The 25,581-nt window shown below is 40.3% G+C and overlaps 1 protein-coding gene across 1 annotated transcript; it reads left to right on the top strand.

Moving 5' to 3' along the window:
• Positions 1 to 1,993: 1,993 nt before the first annotated feature.
• On the top strand, positions 1,994 to 19,135 carry LOC139160002 (zinc finger protein 850-like). Its single transcript, XM_070737493.1, has 3 exons — positions 1,994 to 2,069; positions 5,099 to 7,351; positions 17,155 to 19,135. The coding sequence occupies exons 2-3, from the start codon at positions 5,895 to 5,897 to the stop codon at positions 18,764 to 18,766; spliced, it is 3,069 nt and encodes a 1,022-aa protein (XP_070593594.1). The 5' UTR covers positions 1,994 to 2,069; positions 5,099 to 5,894; the 3' UTR covers positions 18,767 to 19,135.
• Positions 19,136 to 25,581: the final 6,446 nt, after the last annotated feature.

A 25,581-nucleotide genomic window follows, 5' to 3' on the forward strand; every position in this document is an offset into this window, starting at 1 on the left:
AAATATCGATCTTGTTATGTTATAAGATTTGTGTAATTATTACTAATTATAGCTCTCTGTATAAGACTATTCTACAGCGAACATCACATTGTAAGTTAGATTCCTGCGATTTCCCTAGAGCAATTTCCCCCCCAACAGATGAGTAATTCTCCGTCGAAAAGGACTAATTCCCGATGCTCAGCTGAGTTCTGCCTTACCAAGGGCCCAGCCAGGGAATCCCTGTTGCCCAGCCAAATACTGCCCCTCCCCCCATTCCGTTCGCCTCAGCTTCGTCCGCTTGCTGCTTTTTTTAAAAAAACCTTTTTCCTAAGGGACTTGCACCTATTATTCACTTTTATATTGATTCCTATGGGAAACATTGTTTCATCTTATGAACTTTTCTTCTTACGAACCTCCTCACGGAACGAATTAAGTTCGTAAGACGAGGTACCACTGTATGATGAGATGTTTTAATCTGATAATTTATATTGTTTATAATTCATTGTAAGACACCCTGAGCCCTCAGGGAGTGGGCAGAATATAAATTTGAATGAATGAATGAATGAATGACCTAGAGAAAACTCCTGAAACTCAACAAAATGAGAAACTCTAAACCTCATGAAAAGAAGCACGTGCAAATTGAACACACACATGAACAAGCAACTTCTATTAGAGCTAACCCCTTGGAGGAAGAAAATAGTTGGAAACATGTCACTCACAGAAAAACTAAATACAAAACTACTGTCCAAACCCACCCACACAGTTCCAACCCTATCAGAGCTTGCATTTGCAGAAACTAGTCTGTTTGTGCCCAAGCAGCAAGCCAGTCCAGCCAGCCAGCCCGCCCACCCACCCAACCAGCCATCCAGCCAGTCACAGACCAGTAGAAATGGAGTTGAAGTCTTCAATGAAACACAGCAGCAGTAGGAAGTTGTGGAAAAATATATATACTTCTTTATACTACTACTACTGTCTACTATACATACAATAAACTAGTATCTTACTAGTACATTGATACAACTATCTTAGTTCAATTACTCACAGAAACCAACTTGTACAGCATTTCAGCTTCTTCAAAGCATATTTCCACAAACAACAGCAGAACACAGCTAACAACAGCGAACAGGCAGAGAGAACAGACAGAGAAAGAGCAGGAAGACTTGAAATTTTGGGCTCAGATAGCCTAGAACTTTGTCACCTTTGATATGACCTAAATGTAATTCATAAAATCATCTACCACAATGTCCTATTTGTCAATGATTTCTTCAGCTTCAACCACAATAATACACAAGCACACAATCGATTCAAATACAAACTGCTCCAAATATGACTGCAGAAAGTACGACTTCAGTAACAGAGTGATCAGTGCCTGGAATGCACTACCTGATTCTGTGTTTCTTTCCCAAACCCCAAAAACTTTAACCTTAGACTGTCTACAGTTGGCTTCAAACCTTTCATAAGCGCACCATCGTTCCTGCTGTGTCCTATGGTCCAAATTTACCTATACCTATTTTTCTTTTATGTTTATACCTGTTATCGTGTACATGTTTTGACAAATAAATAAAATAAATATATTTTCTTTAAAAAATAAATTTAGGGGGAAATAATTCCCCATTCTACCCCTTATTTTGTATGTTGGTCTTGTGTATCTGTATATTTTGTCTGTTGGTTTGTTTTAAATTCAATTAAAAAAAATTTAAAACAGAAAAATAAAATTAGGGCTTAGAACATATCTAATCTTGATAAGCTAACTGGCATCACGTTTCACTAGGCTCACTTGCAAAGGTCAGTTGCTAGAAGTGAAAAACAATGTGACCGCATTTATACAGTGAAAGCATCTTGCAAACGTCTTAGGCACAAATGGGACAAGAGCGTTTTTCTGCCGCTATCAAGAGATAGCTGTCAGATATGCAACATCTGTGCCTGAAACGTGCATAGTAGAGGTGTTAAAACCATCGAGTACAGAATTGCTAGAAAAGATCGGAGGAGAGAAGAAACGCAGAACTTCCTCTTCCGGAAGACTCATGGGAGAAAGGCGGGGTGCAGAGCGGCTTTTGTGCTCTTCCGAGGATCAAAGATGCAGGTGGAAGGTGAGTTGAGGGCAGGTGGGGGGAGAGTCCGGGAGCAAGTTGGGCTGTTTGATTTCCTCCACGGCCTGGAAGCAGAGAAGCAATCGGGCTGAAGCGTGTCAGCTGCTGCAGGTTCCTCTCCTGCCCACATTTAAGCCCACTGGTGCTGCACGCTGTGAAACTGGTGGTTGCAATTTTCTAATGGTGGGAAGATTGAAAAAGTCTCTTTCAAGTTAAGGTTGATTTTTTGGGAATGGCTTCCCTGCAGAGGTTGTGGGTGCTCCATCACTGGGGGTTTGTGACAGTTGGAAGGAACCTTGTGGGTCTTATATTTTGACACCCTGCTCAAGCAGGAGACCCAATGCCATTTCAGGCAATTGGTTAGTTGTTCTCAGTATCAGGAAAATACTCCTAAATTGTAGGCTGCCTTTCTCCTGGATTAGTTTCCATCCACTGTTTCTTGTCTTGCCTTCTGGTGGATTGCAAAATAAATTGACTCCCTTCTTGATCCCTCAACAATTGGAACATTGCTATCATGTCACCCCTAGTCCTTCATTTAACTAGACTAGACATACTCCATTCCTGCAACCAGTGTTCCCTCTAATTTTTTTTTGGGGGGGGGGCGGAAAAGTATAGTGTCTGAGCGGCAGTCCCTTTGGGACTGGGCGGCACAGAAATAATAAATAAACAAACAAACAAATAAAAAACCCACCCTGTTTTGCCTCAGAGAATTTCAAAATAAAATACTGTACTGTGTGTCCATAACAGTGAGCTCATAATAGGGCAACTCTATCAATATCAAAATGCCACTTAAATAGTTGAGCTAGTTTCAAACTAGATTTTGATTTTCTTTCTCTCTTCCTTACTCCCATTCTTTTTCTTTCTCTTTTCCTTCCTCTCTTTTTTCTATCTGTTTCTCTCTCTTTCTCTCTTTCTCTCTCTCTCCTTCCCTCTCACTCTTTCCCTCTCGACTTCTGGGCAGGTTTGGAAAACTCTGAGTTGATGATGATTTTTAAGTGAGCGATTGCTCACTGCTCAGCTTAGAGGGAACTATGCCTGCAACACTTCTTTATATGTTTTAGCCTTCAGCCCCGTATTGTCTTCTCTGCACTCTTTATAGTGTCTCTAAACTTTTTTTAAAAAAAAAATATGGCAATGAAAACTAGTTGCAGTAATCCAAGTGTGAACTTACCAAAGTATTAAATTAACACTTCACATGATCTTCATTCTAGCCCTCTGTTAAGGCAGCCTAGGATTGCATTAGCTTCTGTGCAATACTGCAATACTGCATTAGCTTTTGTGCAATACTGCATCACAGTATTGGCTTTTTTAATTTGATTGTTCAGATTCATTCTGCCGACCAATTAGGTCCCACAGAGTTGGCCTTCTCCGGGTCCTGTCGACTAAACAATGTCGTCTGGCGGGTCCCAGGGGAAGAGCCTTCTCTGTTGCAGCCCCGACTGTCTGGAACCAGCTCCCCCCGGAGATTAGAACTGCCCCCATGCTCCTTGCCTTTCGTAAACTCCTTAAAACCCACCTTTGCCGCCAGGCATGGGTGAATTGTGATATCTCCCCCGGGCCTATACAATTTATGTATGGTATGTTTATATGTATGTATGCTTAATAATGGGGTTTTTAAAAATGTTTTTAAATTATTAGATTTGTCATGAATAGTTTTATTGTGTTGTGAGCCGCCCCGAGTCTACGGAGAGGGGCAGCACACAAATCTAATATATATATATATATAGATATAGATATAGATATAGATATAGATAGATATATAGATATAGATATAGATATAGATAGATAGATAGATAGATAGATAGATAGATAGATAGATAGATAGATAGATAGATAGATAGATAGATAGATAGATAGACAGACAGACAGACAGACAGACAGACAGTTCAGTATGGTAGGACTTCAAGTTCCATTTCACAGTTACTGCTATTGAGCCAAGTTGTTCCTATTTTGTACTTTGCCATTTGATTTTTCTTGACTTAAGTGTACAGTCTCCTTTTTTTTCTCAACTGAATTTCATTTGATAGTGTTCAAATCTATCAAGATTCTTATATATCTTAAGTTTGTCTCTTGGAGTGTTGGCTCTTCCTGCGAGCTTTCTCCAAACAAACAAACAACGAATTCCCATTCCCAACGTCATTCACTGAAATTATTATTTTTATTTATTATTTATTTTAAAAAATTATGCCGCCCTTCTCCTTAGACTCAGGGCGGCTTACAACATGTTAGCAATAGCATTTTTAACAGAGCCAGCATATTGCCCCCACAATCTGGATCCTCATTTTACCCACCTCGAAAGGATGGAAGGCTGAGTCAATAAGTAGTGTCTGTTTGCTCACTTATCAACTTGTCAAATGAAGCACCAATGGTGCTAGTGAAGCTCTGCCCCAGCTCCCAGTTTAGATTCCCAAGCTGTAAAAAATAGGTCTTAGCTGACAATGAGGCAAAGAGTGAAGTAATGATACCCATGTCCAGATTTCCAAAAGCAAAAGCCTAGCCCAATAGTTAAATCCAAAGTCCACAAGGAAACTCTGAGGTTCACAGTCCAAAAACACAGTACAAAGTTCAAAAGATAGGATCAAGCAAATGTTTTTTCTGTAAAGAAACCAGCTCAGAGACACACAGAGTTGCCAAACTCCAGTACCGGTAAGATACATGTCTCGCACCCCTCTGCTGCGCTACTCTGCTCCGTCCTCCCTACCACCCCCAAATTGGGTCCCACCACAAGACGGGCCCCTGTCTTATTTTCGGGGAAGCACAGTATCTACAATTATATAATCTATCCCCAGCACTTCAATATATATTTGATGATAGTCCTTTGCATTGCTAAGAATGCTTGATTGACCCAATTAAACAATTTGAATGGATATTAGAACATGGATCTCAGTAGTCTTCTATGAATCATAAATAATGTAAGCGATTAGTACTGGGGTATATTCGGTTTTTCATTGTAACATACTTTTTTTCTTTTTTCACATCATCTCTATTTTATAAACAATTAAAGTTCTACTTTTCTTTGAATCTTACAGAGAAAGAGGATGGCAATAAGAGCACTCTGGACAATTGTAAATAACAAGCAACACTAAAAAGGGAAGAAAACCAAGCAAAAAATATTTTAAATTTCTTTCAGAAAAGTATACAATTCTCCACCACCCAGTTATATGAAAAGTCAAAGCAGATTATTTTTCAATCAGCAAAAAAGGGAACTATCTGGAAGTCAGTGGGGAGGAAAAAGTCAATATTAAAATCACGTAGATCAGACAGGAATGCAGTCCTCTCCCTCTGAGGAAGAAAATGGCTTGAATGAAAGCAACAGTAAACAGGTCATTGTCCATATTTTTTGTGACCTCAGCTGTGGAAATGGGACATAAATTTGCCTATTGTGAAAAAAGAAGAGATTCCAAATCACAGCTGTTTATGTAACAAGGAGCTAGACAGGAGAAAAGCCATACACACTATCTCAATGTAGCAAAAACTGGTCAGAACAGCTCCCTCGTGATTCATGGAGGCAACCACATAAGATGGAAGCCACAAATGTGCTCCCAATGTGCTAAGTTCTTTAGTGAGCATGGCAACATGGTGGAATACCAGAAGACACACACGAGGGAGAAAATATATGACTGTGCAGATTGTATAAATGTTTCTTTAGAAATTCTCAGGTCATGAGACACTAAAGGACACACACACAAGAATAAAAGGATTTGAACATCATATCTGTGAGAAAGGTTTCAAAGAGAGAATTACAGTCTGGTGAAGCACTCAAGACTCGCAAAGATAAAACATTTGAATGTGCTGACTGTAAAGAATTTAGTCATAATTTCAGTCATGAGACACCAGGATGTTCACACAGGAGAGAAACCCTTTGAATGTCCTGACTGTGGGAAAAGATTTAGTTGGAGTTCCAACCTGGTGCAACACCAGAGGACGCACACAGGAGAGAAACCCTTTGAATGTCCTGACTGTGGGAAAAGTTTTAGTCAGAGCTCCAGCCTGGTGAAACACCAAAGGTCTCACACAGGGGAGAAACCTTTTGGATGTCCTGATTGTGGGAAAAGATTTAGTGATAGTTCTAGCCTTTTGAATCACCAGAGTACTCACACAGGAGAGAAACCCTTTGAATGTCTTGACTGTGGAAAAAGATTTAGTCATAATTCCAGCCTTGTGAATCACCAGAGGACTCACACAGGAGAGAAACCCTTTGAATGTCCTGATTGTGGGAAAGGTTTTAGTGATAATTCCATCCTGGTGCGTCACCAGAGGACTCACACAGGAGAGAAATCCTTTGAATGTCCTGACTGTAGGAAAAGATTTAGTCAGAGTTCCAGCCTTTTGAATCACCAGAGGACTCACACAGGAGAGAAACCCTTTGAATGTCCTGATTGTGGGAAAAGTTTTAGTCGTAATTCCAGCCTAGTGGCACACCACAGGACTCACACAGGAGAGAAACCATTTGAATGTCCTGACTGTGGAAAAAGTTTTAGTCAAAGTTCCCACCTAGTACAACGCCAGAGGACTCATACCGGAGATAAACCCTTTGAATGTCCTGACTGTGGAAAAAGTTTTAGTAATAATTCCAACCTGGTGACACACCAGAGGACTCACACAGGAGAGAAACCCTTTGAATGTCCTGATTGTGGGAAAAGTTTTAGTCAGAGTTCCAGCCTGGTGCAACACCAGAAGATTCATACAGGAGAGAAACCCTTTGAATGTCCTGACTGTGGGAAAAGTTTTCGTTGGAGTTCCCACCTGGTGACACACCAGAGGATTCATACAGGAAAGAAACCCTTTGAGTGTCCTAACTGTGGGAAATGTTTTAGTGATAATTCCAACCTATTGCAACACCAGAGGACTCATACAGGAGAGAAACCCTTTGAATGTCCTGACTGTGGGAAAAGTTTTCGTTGGAGTTCCCACCTGGTGACACACCAGAGGATTCATACAGGAAAGAAACCCTTTGAATGTCCTAACTGTGGGAAATGTTTTAGTGATAATTCCAACCTATTGCAACACCAGAGGACTCATACAGGAGAGAAACCCTTTGAATGTCCGGACTGTGGGAAAAGTTTTAGTCATAATTCCAGCTTGGTGGAACATCACAGGACTCATACAGGAGAGAAACCCTTTGAATGTCCTGACTGTGGGAAAAGTTTTAGTCAGAATTCCAGCCTGGTGAAACACCAAAGGATTCACACAGGAGAGAAACCCTTTGAATGTCCTGACTGTGAGAAAAGCTTTAGTGATAATTCCAACCTGGTGAAACACCAGAGGACTCACACACGAGAGTGCCCTTTAGAATGACCTGACTGTGGGAAAGGTTTTAATCAGAGTTCCAGCCTGATGAAACACCTCAGGACTCACACTGGAGAGAAACCTCAATTTTGTGGTCCAAAATGCAGGCCAGTCAAAATTTTCAGTGGGTGGGGTGGGGGGATTCATAAATCTGCCCATGTCTGGAACATCTGATTTTGATGTTTTGGATGGAATGGGATTGTTCCATTTTGGATGAAATGGGATCCTTCTGAACATTTGCTGCTGATTTCACTGGGATTTACAAGACGGGATAATTGGTTCCAGAGGAAGCAATTTAAATATAAGAGGAGTAATAGGGAGAAGAGATTAGGAAAAACTAAGAATAAATTTTTCTGACGGCAGAAAAAGACCTCATGGTCCATCTAGTCTGCCCTTATACTATTTCCTGTATTTTATCTTACAATGGATATATGTTTATCCCAGACATATTACAATTGTGTTAACAATATTAGTGTAGATATGTATGTATAATTAATCAACATAATATATGTCAAGAGGTATTTTATAATTTTTTAAAATTAATTTATTATTTAATAAAATTAGATTTATTATATTATATCTGAAATCAGCTCCCCCAGAGATTCGTACTGCCCCCACCCTCCTCGCCTTCTGCAAGAGTCTTAAGAGTCACCTATGTCGCCAGGCCTGGGGTTATTAGATCTTGGTCGTCAGGCCAATAAATGTGATGCATGGTGTGATTGGATTGTATAACTAACATATAGGGTTTTTAGTTGTACTTTTTAAATATATTAGATTTGTCTTGTACGCTGTGTTTTTATGCTTATTCTGTGAGCCACCCCGAGTTTTCGGAGAAGGGCGGCGTGCAAATCTAATAAATGAATGAATGAATGAATGAATGAATGAATGAATAAATAAATAGTTAGTTAGTTAGTTAGTTAGTTAGTTAGTTAGTTAGTTAGTTAGTTAGCTAGCTAGTTGGGTTGGGTTGGGTTGGGTTGAGTTGAGTTGAGTTGAGTTGAAACGAACCCTGCAGGTCATCAAGTCCAACCCCTTGCTCAAGCAGGAAACCCTACACCACCCCAGTCAGATGGCAGTCCAATCTCTTCTTGAATATGTTGAGAGTTGGGGCGTTCATAACCTCCACTGGCAGGCCATTCCACTGGTTGATCTCTCTGACCGTCAGGAAGTTCTTCCTTATTTCCAGGCTGAATCTTTCCTTGGTTAGTTTCCCTCCATTGTTCTTCGTCTAGCCCTCTGGTGCCCTGAAAAATAGTGTGACCCCCTCCTCTCTTTGGCAACCCCTCATGTACCTGTATACTGCTATCATGTCCCCCTTGGCCCTTCTTTTCACTAGACCATCCATGCCCAGTTCCAGCAACCCCTGCACCTTTTCCAGAATTTCTATGTCTCTTTTGAAGTGTGGTGACCAGAACTGGATGCAATATTCCAGGTTTGGTCTGACCAGGATAATATACAGGAAATAGTATAAGGACAGATTAGATGGACCATGAGGTATTTTTCTGCCATCAATCTTCTATGTTTCTATCAGTATTTGTGTCTAGGTTTTTTTTTTTACGTAGGTGAAAGACTTTACTTTTCTCGACATTGAACATCATTTTGTTGGTTTGGCTGCACAGTGTTAGTCTTTCTGTATTTGAGCCTATCCTCTAAGATGCTGGCTACCCCTGCCAGCTTGGTGTTATCTGCAAATTTGATTAGTTCCCCCTCTATTCCCTCATCTAGGTCATTAATGAAAATGTTGAAAAGAACAGGGCCCAGGACTGAACCCTGTGGTACTTCCATGTGGATTTGGAGCCATTGAGGAGAACTCGTTGGGTGCGGTTTGTCAGCCAGCTGTTTATCCATCTACATGTGTTATAATCTACCCCATTTTTTTTCTAATTTGTGGATTAGGAGATTGTGATTTAGTTTATCAAAAGTTTTACTGAAATCCAAGTATATTAGGACTACTGCGTTGTGTTGGTCTACTGATTTGGTTTATGGTATTGAAAAATGATATGAGATTGGTTTGGCATGATTTGTTTCTGACAAACCCACTTTGCCTGTTGGCTATTATCTTGTTTGTTTCTAGGTAGTGGCAAAGCTATTTTTTAATTATTTTTTCCAGTATTTTTCCAGGTATAGAAGTCAGATTGATTGGTCCAGTGGTTCAGCCTGAGTCAGATGAAAGACCAGCTGCATCTCTGCTGGCTCCATGCCCGGGGGAGGATGACAGCAGAGAGGAAAGTGATGAGGAAGAAAGGCCTGGGAGCCTTGGGGAGGGGCTCTCTCAAGCCAGTAGCTTGGAGTCTCTGGAGTCTCTGGAGTCATTGGATGACAAAGCACAAGCTATCATTAGTATGCGACAGAGACGCATAGATCAAAGGAGGAATCAATTGAAGAAATATTATCAGCGTTGAATGAGGAACACCAGGGGGTTGGGTGTGGTCCTCATTAGCAGGGAAGGGTTTATAAGGCAGGCAAACTCTTTCGGCAGCATGGAGTGTTATCAGAGTGGAGTTGCTGTTATCTGCATTGTCTCTCAGCGTTTCTGTTCCTGGCTCGTGGCCCAGCAGTCTTGAAGACCCGTGGGAGGTGTATGTCTGTTATCTCAACAGCCTCGTCTTGGCATTAAGGATCCTGTGTTTCTGTATGAACAATTGCCTTCATGTATCTATTTGGAGTTCCAGTGTTTTCCTGATTTGTAAGGACATTTTCTGTTGGCTTCTTTTCTCTTTGCCAGTATAAAACTGTGTTTCGATTCTACCGGTGTGTCTGGCTTATCTTTTGGGGTTGGTCATAGCTTCCGGAGTGACCCAGACAGAACAGGTCCATATTTGTATGGGTCTATCTTTTTTCCTTTTTTGTGGATGTGGACTACATCGGCTTGTTTCCAATCTTCCATTAGGATTCCTGTGTTCCAGGATCTTTGGTAGACAAGGAGTAGTGGTTCTGTGATGGTGTCTGCCAGTTCCTTTAGGACTCTGGGGTGTAGTCCATCTAGTCCTGGCGATTTGTACTCATTGAGCTCCCACAACTGGTCCCTTATTGTTTTTTTATTTATGTTGAGTTCAAGTTCCGGGGCTGTTTTTTGCAGCTGTGTTGCCGGTTAATTGGTTGCTAGTTTCTTTTTGTGTGAAAACCAATGCAAAGTAGGTGTTCATAAAGCTGTGCTTTATTTCTGTTATCTATGATTTCTTTACCGTCTTCATTTTTTAGTGTAGCGAGTGTTTCCTTGATTTTCTTCTTGTTTATGTGCTGGAAGAAGCTTTTTTTATTGTTGTTGACTTTCATTGCAAGGTATTGTTCATGTTGGGCCTTTGCTTCTCTTATTTTTGCTTGCAGATACTTGCTGTTTGTTGAAATTCTGCCTTGGTTATGGGTCCTTCATTTTATTTATTAATTTACTAATTAATAAATAAATTATAAATAAAGTAATAAATTAATAAACTAATTTATTAATTGGACTTTTATCCCGCCCCTCTCCAAGGATTCGGGGCAGCTTACAACATATAAAAGAACAATATATAACATCCTGAATCCAATCAATAATTAATAATGTAAAAACCCTAAAGACCATAAAAACACTCATACCCATTCAATCCATTAATTTGCATAACTTTCATTGACCAGGGGCAGAAGTCTAATAGCCCCAAGCTTGGTGACATAAATGAGTCTTGAGACTCTTATGGAAGGCAAGGAGGGTGGGGGCTGTACGAATCTCCGGGGGGGGGGGGACTGATTCCAGATGGCCGGATTAAATTGGTATATGTTGGATTGAATTAAATTTTGCGTTCCAAGTTACCACCCAACCACAGGTGGCCTCTTCATACAAAAAAACACAAAAAAACGGATTGAATTAAATTTTGATGCTCTTCATAAGATTTGGTCTCTCTGTATGAAAGATGAATAATTTATAAATTCAGTTAATGTTGAAAAAGATTTAGAAAAATATAGATGTAATTTGGAATATAATAAGACTTGCATAACTATTATTTGTAAAGCGTTTTATATAAAAATATATATTTTATATGTTGGTTTGAATTAGATTTTGATGAATAGAGATATGAAGAGAATTGAAACAGAGTGAAAAGGGTTTAAATATCGATCTTGTTATGTTATAAGATTTGTGTAATTATTACTAATTATAGCTCTCTGTATAACACTATTCTACAGCGAACATCACATTGTAAGTTAGATTCCTGCGATTTCCCTAGAGCAATTTCCCCCCCAACAGATGAGTAATTCTCCGTCGAAAAGGACTAATTCCCGATGCTCAGCTGAGTTCTGCCTTACCAAGGGCCCAGCCAGGGAATCCCTGTTGCCCAGCCAAATACTGCCCCTCCCCCCACTCCGTTCGCCTCAGCTTCGTCCGCTTGCTGCTTTTTAAAAAAAAACCTTTTTCCTAAGGGACTTGCACCTATTATTCACTTTTATATTGATTCCTATGGGAAACATTGTTTCATCTTATGAACTTTTCTTCTTACGAACCTCCTCACGGAACGAATTAAGTTCGTAAGACGAGGTACCACTGTATGATGAGATGTTTTAATCTGATAATTTATATTGTTTATAATTCATTGTAAGACACCCTGAGCCCTCAGGGAGTGGGCAGAATATAGATTTGAATGAATGAATGAATGACCTAGAGAAAACTCCTGAAACTCAACAAAATGAGAAACTCTAAACCTCATGAAAAGAAGCACGTGCAAATTGAACACACACATGAACAAGCAACTTCTATTAGAGCTAACCCCTTGGAGGAAGAAAATAGTTGGAAACATGTCACTCACAGAAAAACTAAATACAAAACTACTGTCCAAACCCACCCACACAGTTCCAACCCTATCAGAGCTTGCATTTGCAGAAACTAGTCTGTTTGTGCCCAAGCAGCAAGCCAGTCCAGCCAGCCCACCCACCCAACCAGCCATCCAGCCAGTCACAGACCAGTAGAAATGGAGTTGAAGTCTTCAATGAAACACAGCAGCAGTAGGAAGTTGTGGAAAAATATATATACTTCTTTATACTACTACTACTGTCTACTATACATACAATAAACTAGTATCTTACTAGTACATTGATACAACTATCTTAGTTCAATTACTCACAGAAACCAACTTGTACAGCATTTCAGCTTCTTCAAAGCATATGTCCACAAACAACAGCAGAACACAGCTAATAACAGCGAACAGGCAGAGAGAACAGACAGAGAAAGAGCAGGAAGACTTGAAATTTTGGGCTCAGATAGCCTAGGCCCTAGAACTTTGTCACCTTTGATATGACCTAAATGTAATTCATAAAATCATCTATCACAATGTCCTATTTGTCAATGATTTCTTCAGCTTCAACCACAATAATACACAAGCACACAATCGATTCAAATACAAACTGCTCCAAATATGACTGCAGAAAGTACGACTTCAGTAACAGAGTGATCAGTGCCTGGAATGCACTACCTGATTCTGTGTTTCTTTCCCAAACCCCAAAAACTTTAACCTTAGACTGTCTACAGTTGGCTTCAAACCTTTCATAAGCGCACCATCGTTCCTTCTGTGTCCTATGGTCCAAATTTACCTATACCTATTTTTCTTTTATGTTTATACCTGTTATCGTGTACATGTTTTGACAAATAAATAAAATAAATATATTTTCTTTAAAAAATAAATTTAGGGGGAAATAATTCCCCATTCTACCCCTTATTTTGTATGTTGGTCTTGTGTATCTGTATATTTTGTCTGTTGGTTTGTTTTAAATTCAATTAAAAAAAATTTAAAACAGAAAAATAAAATTAGGGCTTAGAACATATCTAGTCTTGATAAGCTAACTGGCATCACGTTTCACTAGGCTCACTTGCAAAGGTCAGTTGCTAGAAGTGAAAAACAATGTGACCGCATTTATACAGTGAAAGCATCTTGCAAACGTCTTAGGCAGAAATGGGACAAGAGCGTTTTTCTGCCGCTATCAAGAGATAGCTGTCAGATATGCAACATCTGTGCCTGAAACGTGCATAGTAGAGGTGTTAAAACCATCGAGTACAGAATTGCTAGAAAAGATCGGAGGAGAGAAGAAACGCAGAACTTCCTCTTCCGGAAGACTCATGGGAGAAAGGCGGGGTGCAGAGCGGCTTTTGTGCTCTTCCGAGGATCAAAGATGCAGGTGGAAGGTGAGTTGAGGGCAGGTGGGGGGAGAGTCCAGGAGCAAGTTGGGCTGTTTGATTTCCTCCACGGCCTGGAAGCAGAGAAGCAATCGGGCTGAAGCGTGTCAGCTGCTGCAGGTTCCTCTCCTGCCCACATTTAAGCCCACTGGTGCTGCACGCTGTGAAACTGGTGGTTGCAATTTTCTAATGGTGGGAAGATTGAAAAAGTCTCTTTCAAGTTAAGGTTGATTTTTTTGGGAATGGCTTCCCTGCAGAGGTTGTGGGTGCTCCATCACTGGGGGTTTGTGACAGTTGGAAGGAACCTTGTGGGTCTTATATTTTGACACCCTGCTCAAGCAGGAGACCCAATGCCATTTCAGGCAATTGGTTAGTTGTTCTCAGTATCAGGAAAATACTCCTAAATTGTAGGCTGCCTTTCTCCTGGATTAGTTTCCATCCACTGTTTCTTGTCTTGCCTTCTGGTGGATTGCAAAATAAATTGACTCCCTTCTTGATCCCTCAACAATTGGAACATTGCTATCATGTCACCCCTAGTCCTTCATTTAACTAGACTAGACATACTCCATTCCTGCAACCAGTGTTCCCTCTAATTTTTTTGGGGGGTGGGCGGAAAAGTATAGTGTCTGAGCGGCAGTCCCTTTGGGACTGGGCGGCACAGAAATAATAAATAAACAAACAAACAAACAAATAAAAAACCCACCCTGTTTTGCCTCAGAATTTCAAAATAAAATACTGTACTGTGTGTCTATAACAGTGAGCTCATAATAGGGCAACTCTATCAATATCAAAATGCCACTTAAATAGTTGAGCTAGTTTCAAACTAGATTTTGATTTTCTTTCTCTCTTCCTTACTCCTTTTCTTTTTCTTTTCCTTCCTCTCTTTTTTCTATCTGTTTCTCTCTCTTCCTCTCTCTCTCCTTCCCTCTGACTCTTTCCCTCTCAGCTTCTGGGCAGGTTTGGAAAACTCTGAGTTGATGATGATTTTTAAGTGAGCGATTGCTCACTGCTCAGCTTAGAGGGAACTATGCCTGCAACACTTCTTTATATGTTTTAGCCTTCAGCCCCGTATTGTCTTCTCTGCACTCTTTATAGTGTCTCTAAACTTTTCTTTTTAAAAAATATGGCAAGTAAAACTAGTTGCAGTAATCCAAGTGTGATCTTATCAAAGTATTAAACTAACACTTCACATGATCTTCATTCTAGCCCTCTGTTAAGGCAGCCTAGGATTGCATTAGCTTTTGTGGCCACTGCATCACAGAATTGGCTTTTTTAATTTGATTGTTCAGATTCATTCTGCCGACCAATTAGGTCCCACAGAGTTGGCCTTCTCCGGGTCCCGTCGACTAAACAATGTCGTTTGGCGGGTCCCAGGGGAAGAGCCTTCTCTTTTGCATGTATGCTTAATATGTATGCTTAATAATGGGGTTTTTAAAAAATGTTTTTAAATTATTAGATTTGTCATGAATAGTTTTATTGTGTTGTGAGCCGCCCCGAGTCTACGGAGAGGGGCGGTATAGAAATCAAATAGATAGATAGATAGATAGATAGATAGATAGATAGATAGATAGGTAGGTAGGTAGGTAGGTAGGTAGGTAGGCAGGCAGGCAGGCAGGCAGGCAGGCAGACAGACAGACAGACAGACAGACAGACAGACAGACAGACAGACAGACAGACAGACAGACAGACAGACAGACAGACAGACAGTTCAGTATGGTAGGACTTCAAGTTCCATTTCACAGTTACTGCTATTGAGCCAAGTTGTTCCTATTCTGTACTTTGCCATTTGATTTTTCTTGACTTAAGTGTACAGTCTCCTTTTTTTCTCCACTGAATTTCATTTGATAGTGTTCAAATCTATCAAGATTCTTATATACTGTATCTTAAGTTTGTCTCTTGCAGTGTTGGCTCTTCCTGCGAGCTTTGTCCAAACAAACAAACAAACAATGAGTTCCCATTCCCAACGTCATTCACTGAAATTATTATTTTTATTTATTATTTATTTTAAAAATTCATGCCGCCCTTCTCCTTAGACTCAGGGCGGCTTACAACATGTTAGCAATAGCATTTTTAACAGAGCCAGTATATTGCCCCCACAATCTGGATCCTCATTTTACCCACCTCGGAAGGATGGAAGGCTGAGTCAATAAGTAGTGTCTGTTTGCTCACTTATCAACTTGTCAAATGAAGCACCAATGGTGCTAGTGAAGCTCTGCCCCAACTCCCAGTCTAGATTCCCAAGCTGCAAAAAATAAGTCTTAGCTGACAATGAGGCAAAGAGAGAAGTAATGATACCCATGTCCAGATTTCCAAAAGCAAAAGCCTAGCCCAATAGTTAAATCCAAAGTCCACAAGGAAACTCTGAGGTTCACAGTCCAAAAACACAGTACAAAGTTCAAAAGATAGGATCAAGCAAATGTTTTTTCTGTAAAGAAACCAGCTGAGAGACACACAGAGTTGCCAAACTCCAGTACCGGTAAGATACATGTCTCGCACCCCACTGCTGCGCTACTCTGCTCCGTCCTCCCTACCACCCCCAAATTGGGTCCCACCACAAGACGGGCCCCTGTCTTATTTTCGGGGAAGCACAGTATCTACGATTATATAATCTATCCCCAGAACTTCAAGATATATTTGATGATAGTCCTTTGCATTGCTAAGAATGCTTGATTGACCCAATTAAACAATTTGAATGGATATTAGAACATAGATCTCAGTAGTCTTCTATGAATCATAAATAATGTAAGCGATTAGTACTGGGGTATATTCGGTTTTTCATTGTAATATATACTTTTTTTCTTTTTTCACATCATCTCTATTTTATAAACAATTAAAGTTCTACTTTTCTTTGAATCTTACAGAGAAAGAGGATGGCAATAAGAGCACTCGGGACAATTGTAAATAAGAACCAACACTAAAAAGGGAAGAAAATCAAGCAAAAAATATTTAAAATTTCTTTCAGAAAAGTATACAATTCTCCACCACCCAGTTATATGAAAAGTCAAAGCAGATTATTTTTCAATCAGCAAAAAAGGGAACTATCTGGAAGTCAGTGGGGAGGAAAAAGTCAATATTAAAATCACGTAGATCAGACAGGAATGCAGCCCTCTCCCTCTGAGGAAGAAAATGGCTTGAATGAAAGCAACAGTAAACAGGTCATTTTCCATATTTTTTGTGACCTCAGCTGTGGAAATGGGACATAAATTTGCCTATTGTGAAAAAAGAAGAGATTCCAAATCACAGCTGTTTATGTAACAAGGAGCTAGACAGGAGAAAAGCCATACACACTATCTCAATGTAGCAAAAACTGGTCAGAACATCTCCCTCGTGATTCATGGAGGCAACCACATAAGATGGAAGCCACAAATGTGCTCCCAATGTGCTAAGTTCTTTAGTGAGCATGGTAACATGGTGGAATACCAGAAGACACACATGAGGGAGAAAACATGACTGTGCATATTGTATAAATGTTTCTTTAGAAATTCTCAGGTCATGAGACACTAAAGGACACACACACAAGAATAAAAGAATTTGAACATCATATCTGTGAGAAAGGTTTCAAAGAGAGAATTACAGTCTGGTGAAGCACTCAAGACTCGCAAAGATAAAACATTTGAATGTGCTGACTGTAAAGAATTTAGTCATAATTTCAGTCATGAGACACCAGGGTGTTCACACAGGAGAGAAACCCTTTGAATGTCCTGACTGTGGGAAAAGATTTAGTTGGAGTTCCAACCTGGTGCAACACCAGAGGACGCACACAGGAGAGAAACCCTTTGAATGTCCTGACTGTGGGAAAAGTTTTAGTCAGAGCTCCAGCCTGGTGAAACACCAAAGGTCTCACACAGGAGAGAAACCATTTGAATGTCCTGACTGTGGGAAAAGATTTAGTGATAGTTCTAGCCTTTTGAATCACCAGAGGACTCACACAGGAGAGAAACCCTTTGAATGTCTTGACTGTGGAAAAAGATTTAGTCATAATTCCAGCCTTGTGAATCACCAGAGGACTCACACAGGAGAGAAACCCTTTGAATGTCCTGACTGTGGGAAAAGATTTAGTCGTAATTCCAGCCTGGTGACACACCATAGGACTCACACAGGAGAGAAACCCTTTGAATGTCCTGATTGTGGGAAAGGTTTTAGTGATAATTCCATCCTGGTGCGTCACCAGAGGACTCACACAGGAGAGAAATCCTTTGAATGTCCTGACTGTAGGAAAAGATTTAGCTGGAGTTCCAACCTGGTGCAACACCAGAGGATTCACACAGGAGAGCAACCTTTTGAATGTCCTGACTGTGGGAAAGGTTTTAGTCAGAGTTCCAGCCTGATGAAACACCAGAGGACACATACAGGAGAGAAACCCTTTGAATGTTCTGACTGTGGGAAAAGATTTAGTCAGAGTTCCAGCCTTTTGAATCACCAGAGAACTCACACAGGAGAGAAACGCTTTGAATGTCCTGACTGTGGGAAAAGTTTTAGTCATAATGCCAGCCTTTTGAATCACCAGAGGACTCACACAGGAGAGAAACCCTTTGAATGTCCTGACTGTGGGAAAAGTTTTAGTCGTAATTCCAGCCTAGTGGCACACCACAGGACTCACACAGGAGAGAAACCATTTGAATGTCCTGACTGTGGGAAAGGTTTTAGTGATAATTCCACCTTGGTGCATCACCAGAGGACTCACACAGGAGAGAAACCCTTTGAATGTTCTGACTGTGGGAAAAAATTTAGTCATAATTCCAGTCTTTTGAAACACCAGAGGACTCACACAGGAGAGAAACCCTTTGAATGCCCAGACTGTAGGAAAAGTTTTAGTCAGAGTTCCAGCCTGGTGAAACACCAGAGGACTCACACAGGAGAGAAACCCTTTGAATGTCGTGACTGTGGAAAAAGTTTTAGTCAAAGTTCCCACCTGGTACAACACCAGAGGACTCATACAGGAGAGAAACCCTTTGAATGTCCTGACTGTGGAAAAAGTTTTAGTGATAATTCCAACCTGGTGACACACCAGAGGACTCACACAGGAGAGAAACCCTTTGAATGTCCTGATTGTGGGAAAAGTTTTAGTCATAATTCCAGCCTGGTGACACACCAGAGGACTCACACAGGAGAGAAACCCTTTGAATGTCCTGATTGTGGGAAATGCTTCAATCAGAGTTCCAACCTGATGAAACACCAGAGGACTCATACAGGAGAGAAACTGTTTGAATGTCCTGATGGTGGTAAAGGTTTCTGTCATAATTCCCTTCTTGTGATAGAGCAGAGTTGTTGAACAAAATTGTGAAGAGATTGTCTTCACAATTGTAAAAATCGTCTCCTGGAAACCACTGGTGAAAAGAAAATAGAAATGAAGTTGGCATATAAAGATTATACAGAATACATAATGAGGGGGAAAGGTGAGGAAAATGAAAACCAAGGAGGCTCCATAGATGAAAAGGAAACAGAAAAGAAAGAATAGACTGATAACGTTGGGATTTATAGTGACATGAAAAATGAAAAGAAAATTTCTCTTTTCCTTCCTAGAATTAGAATAATTGTGCTATTACAATTGTGTTAACAATATTAGTGTAGATAAATATGTATAATCAACATAATTATATCAAGAGGTGTTTTATAAGTTAATAAATTTAGATTAAATTGGTACTGGTTGGGTTGAAACAAATTTTGATGCTCTTTATAAGATTTGTTCTCTATATGCATAATTTATAAATTGAGTTAATGTTGAAAAACATTTAGAAAACTATAGATGTAATTTGGAATGTTATAAGATTTGCATGATGTTGTGATCAATCCTTGTCCATGTTCTGTCGAGCTCTCTGGTAGAATCCTCCCAAAAATGCACAGATACAATTTCAGACACACACACGTTTGAAAATTCAAAACAATGTTCTTTATAATGAAAATTCACTTAACATAAGCCCTCTTTTGGGATAGCAAAGATCACTCATCTCCAAACAAACTGGTAATTTGTACAAGTCCCTTATCAGTTCTGTGATACTTAGCTTGCAGCTGTGAGGCAATTCACAGTCCTTATTTTTTCACAAAGTGAAACACACTTTGCCCTGGTTTAGTTTCAAAGCGGGGAAAAATCAGCACACAAAAGGTCAAAGTCAGTAAAGCAGTCACGAAACACAACGATCAGATAATCCTCCACAATGGCCAAACCCACAGGCTGCTCTTTATAGCAGCCTCATTAATTACCACAGCCCCACCCAACCACAGGTGGCCTCATTTTCTTTGATAATAATCTCTCAGTTGTTGTTGCCTATGCATCGGTCTCCGCATGCGTGGCTGTATCATTAACTCTTGTTCTGAATCCAAGGAGGAGCTAGATAATTGATCTCCTTCTGAGCTGTCTGCCACACACTCCTCCTGTCACTCATGTCTTCTTGGTCAGAGGAGCCTTCATCAGCAGATTCCACTGGGGGCAAAACAGGCCTGCAGCATGTGGATGTCTCCCTCACACCCACAGTCCTTGGGGCAGGAGCTGGGCCAGAGCTAACCACAACACCTAGGTGCTTGGGAAGCACCCGACTGGTAATGAAATACGAAATCCAGCATAGTGATCTCGTTTGCTGTGTTGTACTGACATAATAATAATAATAATAATTATTATTATTATTATTATTAAAATTAAAATTATTATTTATTAGATTTGTATGCCGCCCCTCTCCGGGGACACTGAGTGGCACACAACAAGCAATGCATAGTATACAAATCCAATATTAAAAACAATTTTAAAAATACTTATAAAAAACAATCATACAGCCCGATCAATTTCCCCATGCCTGGCGACATAGGTGGGTTTTCAGGAGTTTACGGAAGGCGAGGGTTTACGAAGCGCCCTGAGCCCTGAAAGTCATGAAGATTTAAAGAATGACGCAATAATGTTTGCTAAGGGTGAGTTTCATTCAAAATCAAAACCTCTCAAAACTTCCAAGACTGATTTCCCATGGCTCCCAAGGATTTATTACAAGGGAGCACCATCAGGCCAGACACTCTAAGGGAGCCAACTTCACTCCTGTGGGCTGCATCCAAGAGCAACCAGAATGCCATATTCACTCCTGAAGGAGGAAATTTTATAAATGCTAAATGTCATGTTCCTCTGTAAACTGGCCTGCAAGGAAGTCTCCATTTGGTCAGAGAGAGAGGAAACCTATGCAGCAGGGTGTAGAAAATGGGGTGTAGGAAAGAAGGAAGGATAGCCTATATAGAAGAAATGTTTCCAAAACGATTTGTAAAAAAAAATATTAAAAATATGTTAAATGAAAAAATAAGAATGATGGAGTTGACGGTGAGTCTGTTGGCCTGGAGAAACCTCCATGGGCTCTGAGCCCCGCCTGGCTTCTCTGGCTGTGTCCAGGGACCATGCCAATGTCCCCTGTAAGGCGTGCTGCCACCCACACAAAAACACCCCCCCTCCCCGTGCAGTCTTTTCCAAGGCCGCACTGGGGAGCTGGGCATCGGAGTTGCGGAAGGAAGGACATTTTTTGGGGGTGTAATTTTTTTAAAAAAATTCTCTCAACATGCATTCAAACAATACAGCGTACCATCTAATTTTTCATGAATAAAATGCGGTATTTTGTTAGTAACTAATATCAATCATCCAAAAAGTTGCAAACGTTTTTTTTTTAAAGTTGTCATCCAGGTACATACTTTTCTTTTCATTAAATTCCCTCCTTAATGTTCCTTCAAAAATTACAACACCAATTATATTTCTAACGTATTAACCATTATGACAAAGTCCGTCCTTTCTTTATACATTTCTCTATAAACCAAAAAAACCTTGTATAGCCAATCAGATGTTAACAAAAGAAAATTAAAAACAAAACATAAACTTTTGTTAATTTCAGACTTCTTCCCCCCCTTTAAATATTACATTCCCATTTTGTTTTTTATGTTAAAATAAGGTATGTGCAGGGTGCACAGGGATTTGTTCATTGTTCTTTTTATAGTCCGGTCCTCCAGCAGTCTGAGGGACCGTGAACTGGCCCCCTGTGTAAAAAGTTTGGGGACCCCTGTAGTAGAAGAAATGTTTCCAAAACGATTTGTAAAAAAAACAAAAAGCACCCGAGAATATTAAAAAATATGTTAAATGAAAAAATAACAATGATGGAGTTGATGGAAATGATAAAAAGGCAAAAAAAGAACAAGACCCCAGGGCCAGATGGATTACCAGCAGAAGTTTATAAACACAAGTAGGGTTGCCACTACCACTGCTACTGGTGTGCTCTGCGCACTTGCAAAGAAATGAAAAACGATTTGATAGCATTTATACAGTGAAAACATTGCAAACGCCTTAGGTAGAGACGGGACAGGAGTGGCCTTTTGCCTCTATCAGGAGATGGCAGTCAGGCAACATCTGTGTCTGAAAAGTGCCAAATAGAGCCGTTAAAACCATCGAGTACTGAATTGCTAGAAAGGGTAGGAGGAGAGAAGAAATGCAGAAGAACTTCCTTTTCCGGAAGACTCATGGGAGGAGTTCTCTTCAGAGGATGGAAGCGGTTGGAAGGTGAGTTGAGGGCAGATGGGAAGAGAGTCCGGGAGCAAGTCGGGCTGTTTGTTTTTCCTCCACGGCCTGGAAGCAGAGAAGCAACTCGGATGAAGCTGCTTCTGCTGTATGTTCCTCTCCTGCCCAAATTTAAGCCCGCTGGTGCTGCACGCTGTGAAACTGGTGGCTGCAATTTTCTGCCGGTGGAAAGATTGAAAAAGTCTCTTAAGGTTGATTCTTTGGAAATGGCTTCCCTGCAGAGGTTGTGGGTGCTCCATCACTGGGGGTTTGTGAGAGAGTTGGAAGGGACCTTGCGGGTCTTCTATTCCGACGCCCTGCACAAGCAGGAGAACCAATATCATTTCAGGCAATTGGTTAATTGTTCTCAGTTTCAGCAACATTCTCATTAGCTATAGGCTGCTTCTCTGCTGGATTAGTTTCTACCCACTGCTTCTTGTCTGGCCTTCTGGTGTATGGCAAAATAAATTGACTCCCTTCTTCTTGACCCCTCAACAATTGGAGCATTGCTGTCATGTCACCCCTAGTCCTTCCTTTCACTTGACTAGACATACTGGATTCATGTAACCCTTCTTTATATGTTTTAGCCTTCAGCCCCTACTGGTCTTTTCTGCACTCTTAATGGCAGTGTGTTAGAAAAATTGCCCACACCCCACAGGGGGGCAATTTGCTTTTTAATGGGGGCAATTGGAACCTTGTTTAAACCAAGTTAATGGTCTTCTAGGCTTCCTCTGCGTGAGTAGGAGTTCACTTTTTGAATAGTAAAAATTATATGTCATGGGGGCTGGGGGGGGGGGCAGCAGGACTTTAGAGATGCTTTGGTGCGGCATGGCCAACAATAGGTTGGGTACCACTGCTTTATAGTTTCTCTACACCTTTTTAAAAACATGGCAACTAAAACTAGTTGCAGTAATCCAAGTGTGATCTTACCAAAGCATTAAACTAACATTTCACATGATCTTAATTCTAGGTCTCTGTTAAGGCACCCTAGGATTGCATTAGCTTTTGTGGCCACTGCATCACACTGTTGGCTTTTTTTTAGTTGATTTTTCACTGGTAGACTTCAAAATAATAATAATAATAATAATAATAATAATAATTATTATTATTATTATTATTATTATTATTATTATTATTATTATTATTTAGATTTGTATGCTGCCCCTCTCCAAAGACTCACATATACTACTATTGAACTATGTTGTACCTATTCTGTCCCTTGCCATTTGGTTTCCCCCCCCACTGAATTTCATTTTGTTGGAAAGGGCCCAATGTTCAAGTCTATCAAGAGTCTTCTATATCTTGAGTTTGTCTCTTGGGGTGTTGGCTATTCATGTCAGCTTAGTGTTGTCTCCAAATTGTCCTCTGGGAGTCGGGTGGCATATAAATGCAAACAAACAAACAATGAGTTCCCTTTCTACTCATTCAATGAAATTGTTTATGAAGATACTGAAGAATACTGAGACTAAGATAGAGTCTTGGGGTACTTCACTGCTTACTTCCCTCCATATAGATGTAGTTCCATTGACTAATGTTTGAGTGTGGTTTGTCAGCCAGTTACAAATCCATCGTATGGTGATGCTATCCATACCATTTTTTCTTCATTTACCAAGAAGTATTTATTTATTTATTTATTTATTTATTTATTATTTAGATTTGTATACCGCCCCTCTCCGAAGACTCGGGGTGGCTCACAGCAAGATAGAACAAATCATAAATAATCCAAATAACTTTAAAATATTTAAAGATTTAAAAGAACCCCATATACTAACAGACACACACACACACACGCATACCATGTATAAAATTGAACATGCCCGGGGGAGGTGTTTCAATTCCCCCATGCCTGACGGCAAAGGTGGGTTTTAAGGAGTTTACGGAAGGCAGGAAGAGTAGGGGCAGTTCTAATCTCTGGGGGGGAGTTGGTTCCAGAGAGCCGGTGCCGCCACAGAGAAGGCTCTTCCCCTGGGGCCCGCCAACCGACATTGTTTAGTTGACGGGAGCCGGAGAAGGCCCACTCTGTGGGACCTAATCGGTCGCTGGGATTTGTGTGGCAGAAGGCGGTCTCGGAGATATTCTGGTCCAATGCCATGAAGGGCTTTAAAGGTCATAACCAACACTTTGAATTGTGACCAGAAATTGATCGGCAGCCAATGCAGACTGCGGAGTGATGGTGAAACATGGGCATACCTAGGTAAGCCCATGACTGCTCTCGCAGCTGCATTCTGCACGATCTGAAGTTTCCGAACACTAGATTGCTCTACACCTTATCAAATGCCTTTCTGAAACACCAGTATACTGTGTCCACAGCATTTTGCTGCTCCACTAATTTAGACACTTTTTCAAAGCAGGAAATAAGATTTGTTTGGCATGATCTTTTTTCAACAAACCCATGTTGGCTTCTGGTTATAGGTTTGCTTGGTTTTAGATGTTTGTAGATCTATTGCTTGGTTATCTTTTTCAAGATCTTGATGTCAGGCTAATTGACCTGTAATTTTGTGGGTCCATTCCCCCCCCCTTTTTTTTTTTGAAGATGGGAACTGCATCAGTCATGCTGACAAGACAAGGTTTAAGTAGTGTCTGTTTGCTCACTTATCACCTTGTCAAATGAAACACCAATGGTGCTAGTGAAGCTCTGCCCCAGCCCCTAGTCTGGCTTCCCAAGCTGTAAAAAGTAAGTCTTAGCTGACCATGAGTAAAAAAAGAAAAGTAATCATACCCATAAGTCTAGATTTCCAACAACAAAACACAGTCCAATAATGAAGTCCAAAATCCACAAGGAAAGTCTGAGATTCACAGTCCAAAAACACAGTCCAAAGTTCAAAAGATAGGATCCAGCAAAGCTGGGAAGATACTCACCAAAACAAACAGATGTTCCTAGGAAACACACATGACCCAATTAAATAATTTGAATGGATATTTGAACATGGATCTCAGTAGTCTTCTATGAATCATAAATAATGTAAGTGATTAGTATTGGGGCATATTTGCTGTTCCATTGTAATACAGTATATACTTTTTTCTTTTTTTTTGCATCATATCTAATTATTTTATAAACAATTAAAATACTACTTTTCTTTGAATCTTACACAGAACGGGATGGCAATAAGAGCACCTGGGACAATTGTAAATAAGAAGCAACGTTGAAAAGGGGGGGAAAATCAAGGGAATAATGAAAATATTTTCCATTTCTTTCAGAAAACCATGCAATTCTCCTCCCATCTCCAGCAGCTGGTAGACAAGAGAGAGAAAATCGAAAAAGATTTCAAGCTCGAATAAGCAGATTATACAAAACTCAAGGAAAGGATACATGAAAAGTCAAAGGAGATTATTTTTCAACCAGCAAAAAAGGAAAATATCTAGAAATCAGTGGGAGGCAAAGATCAATAGTAAAGTCAAGTAGAGCAGACAGGAATGCAGGCCTCTCGCTGTGAGGAATAAAATGGCTTGAATGAAAACACCACTAAACAAGGCATTGTCCATGTTTTTTGTGATCTCAGCTCTGGAAACGTGACATAAATTGGCCTATTGGGGAAAAAGAAGAGATTGCAATGAGGAGCTAGACAGGAGAAAAGCCA

Source organism: Erythrolamprus reginae, chromosome 2 (genome assembly GCF_031021105.1).
Source record: "Erythrolamprus reginae isolate rEryReg1 chromosome 2, rEryReg1.hap1, whole genome shotgun sequence".
In the NCBI taxonomy this organism is placed as follows: domain Eukaryota; kingdom Metazoa; phylum Chordata; class Lepidosauria; order Squamata; family Dipsadidae; genus Erythrolamprus; species Erythrolamprus reginae.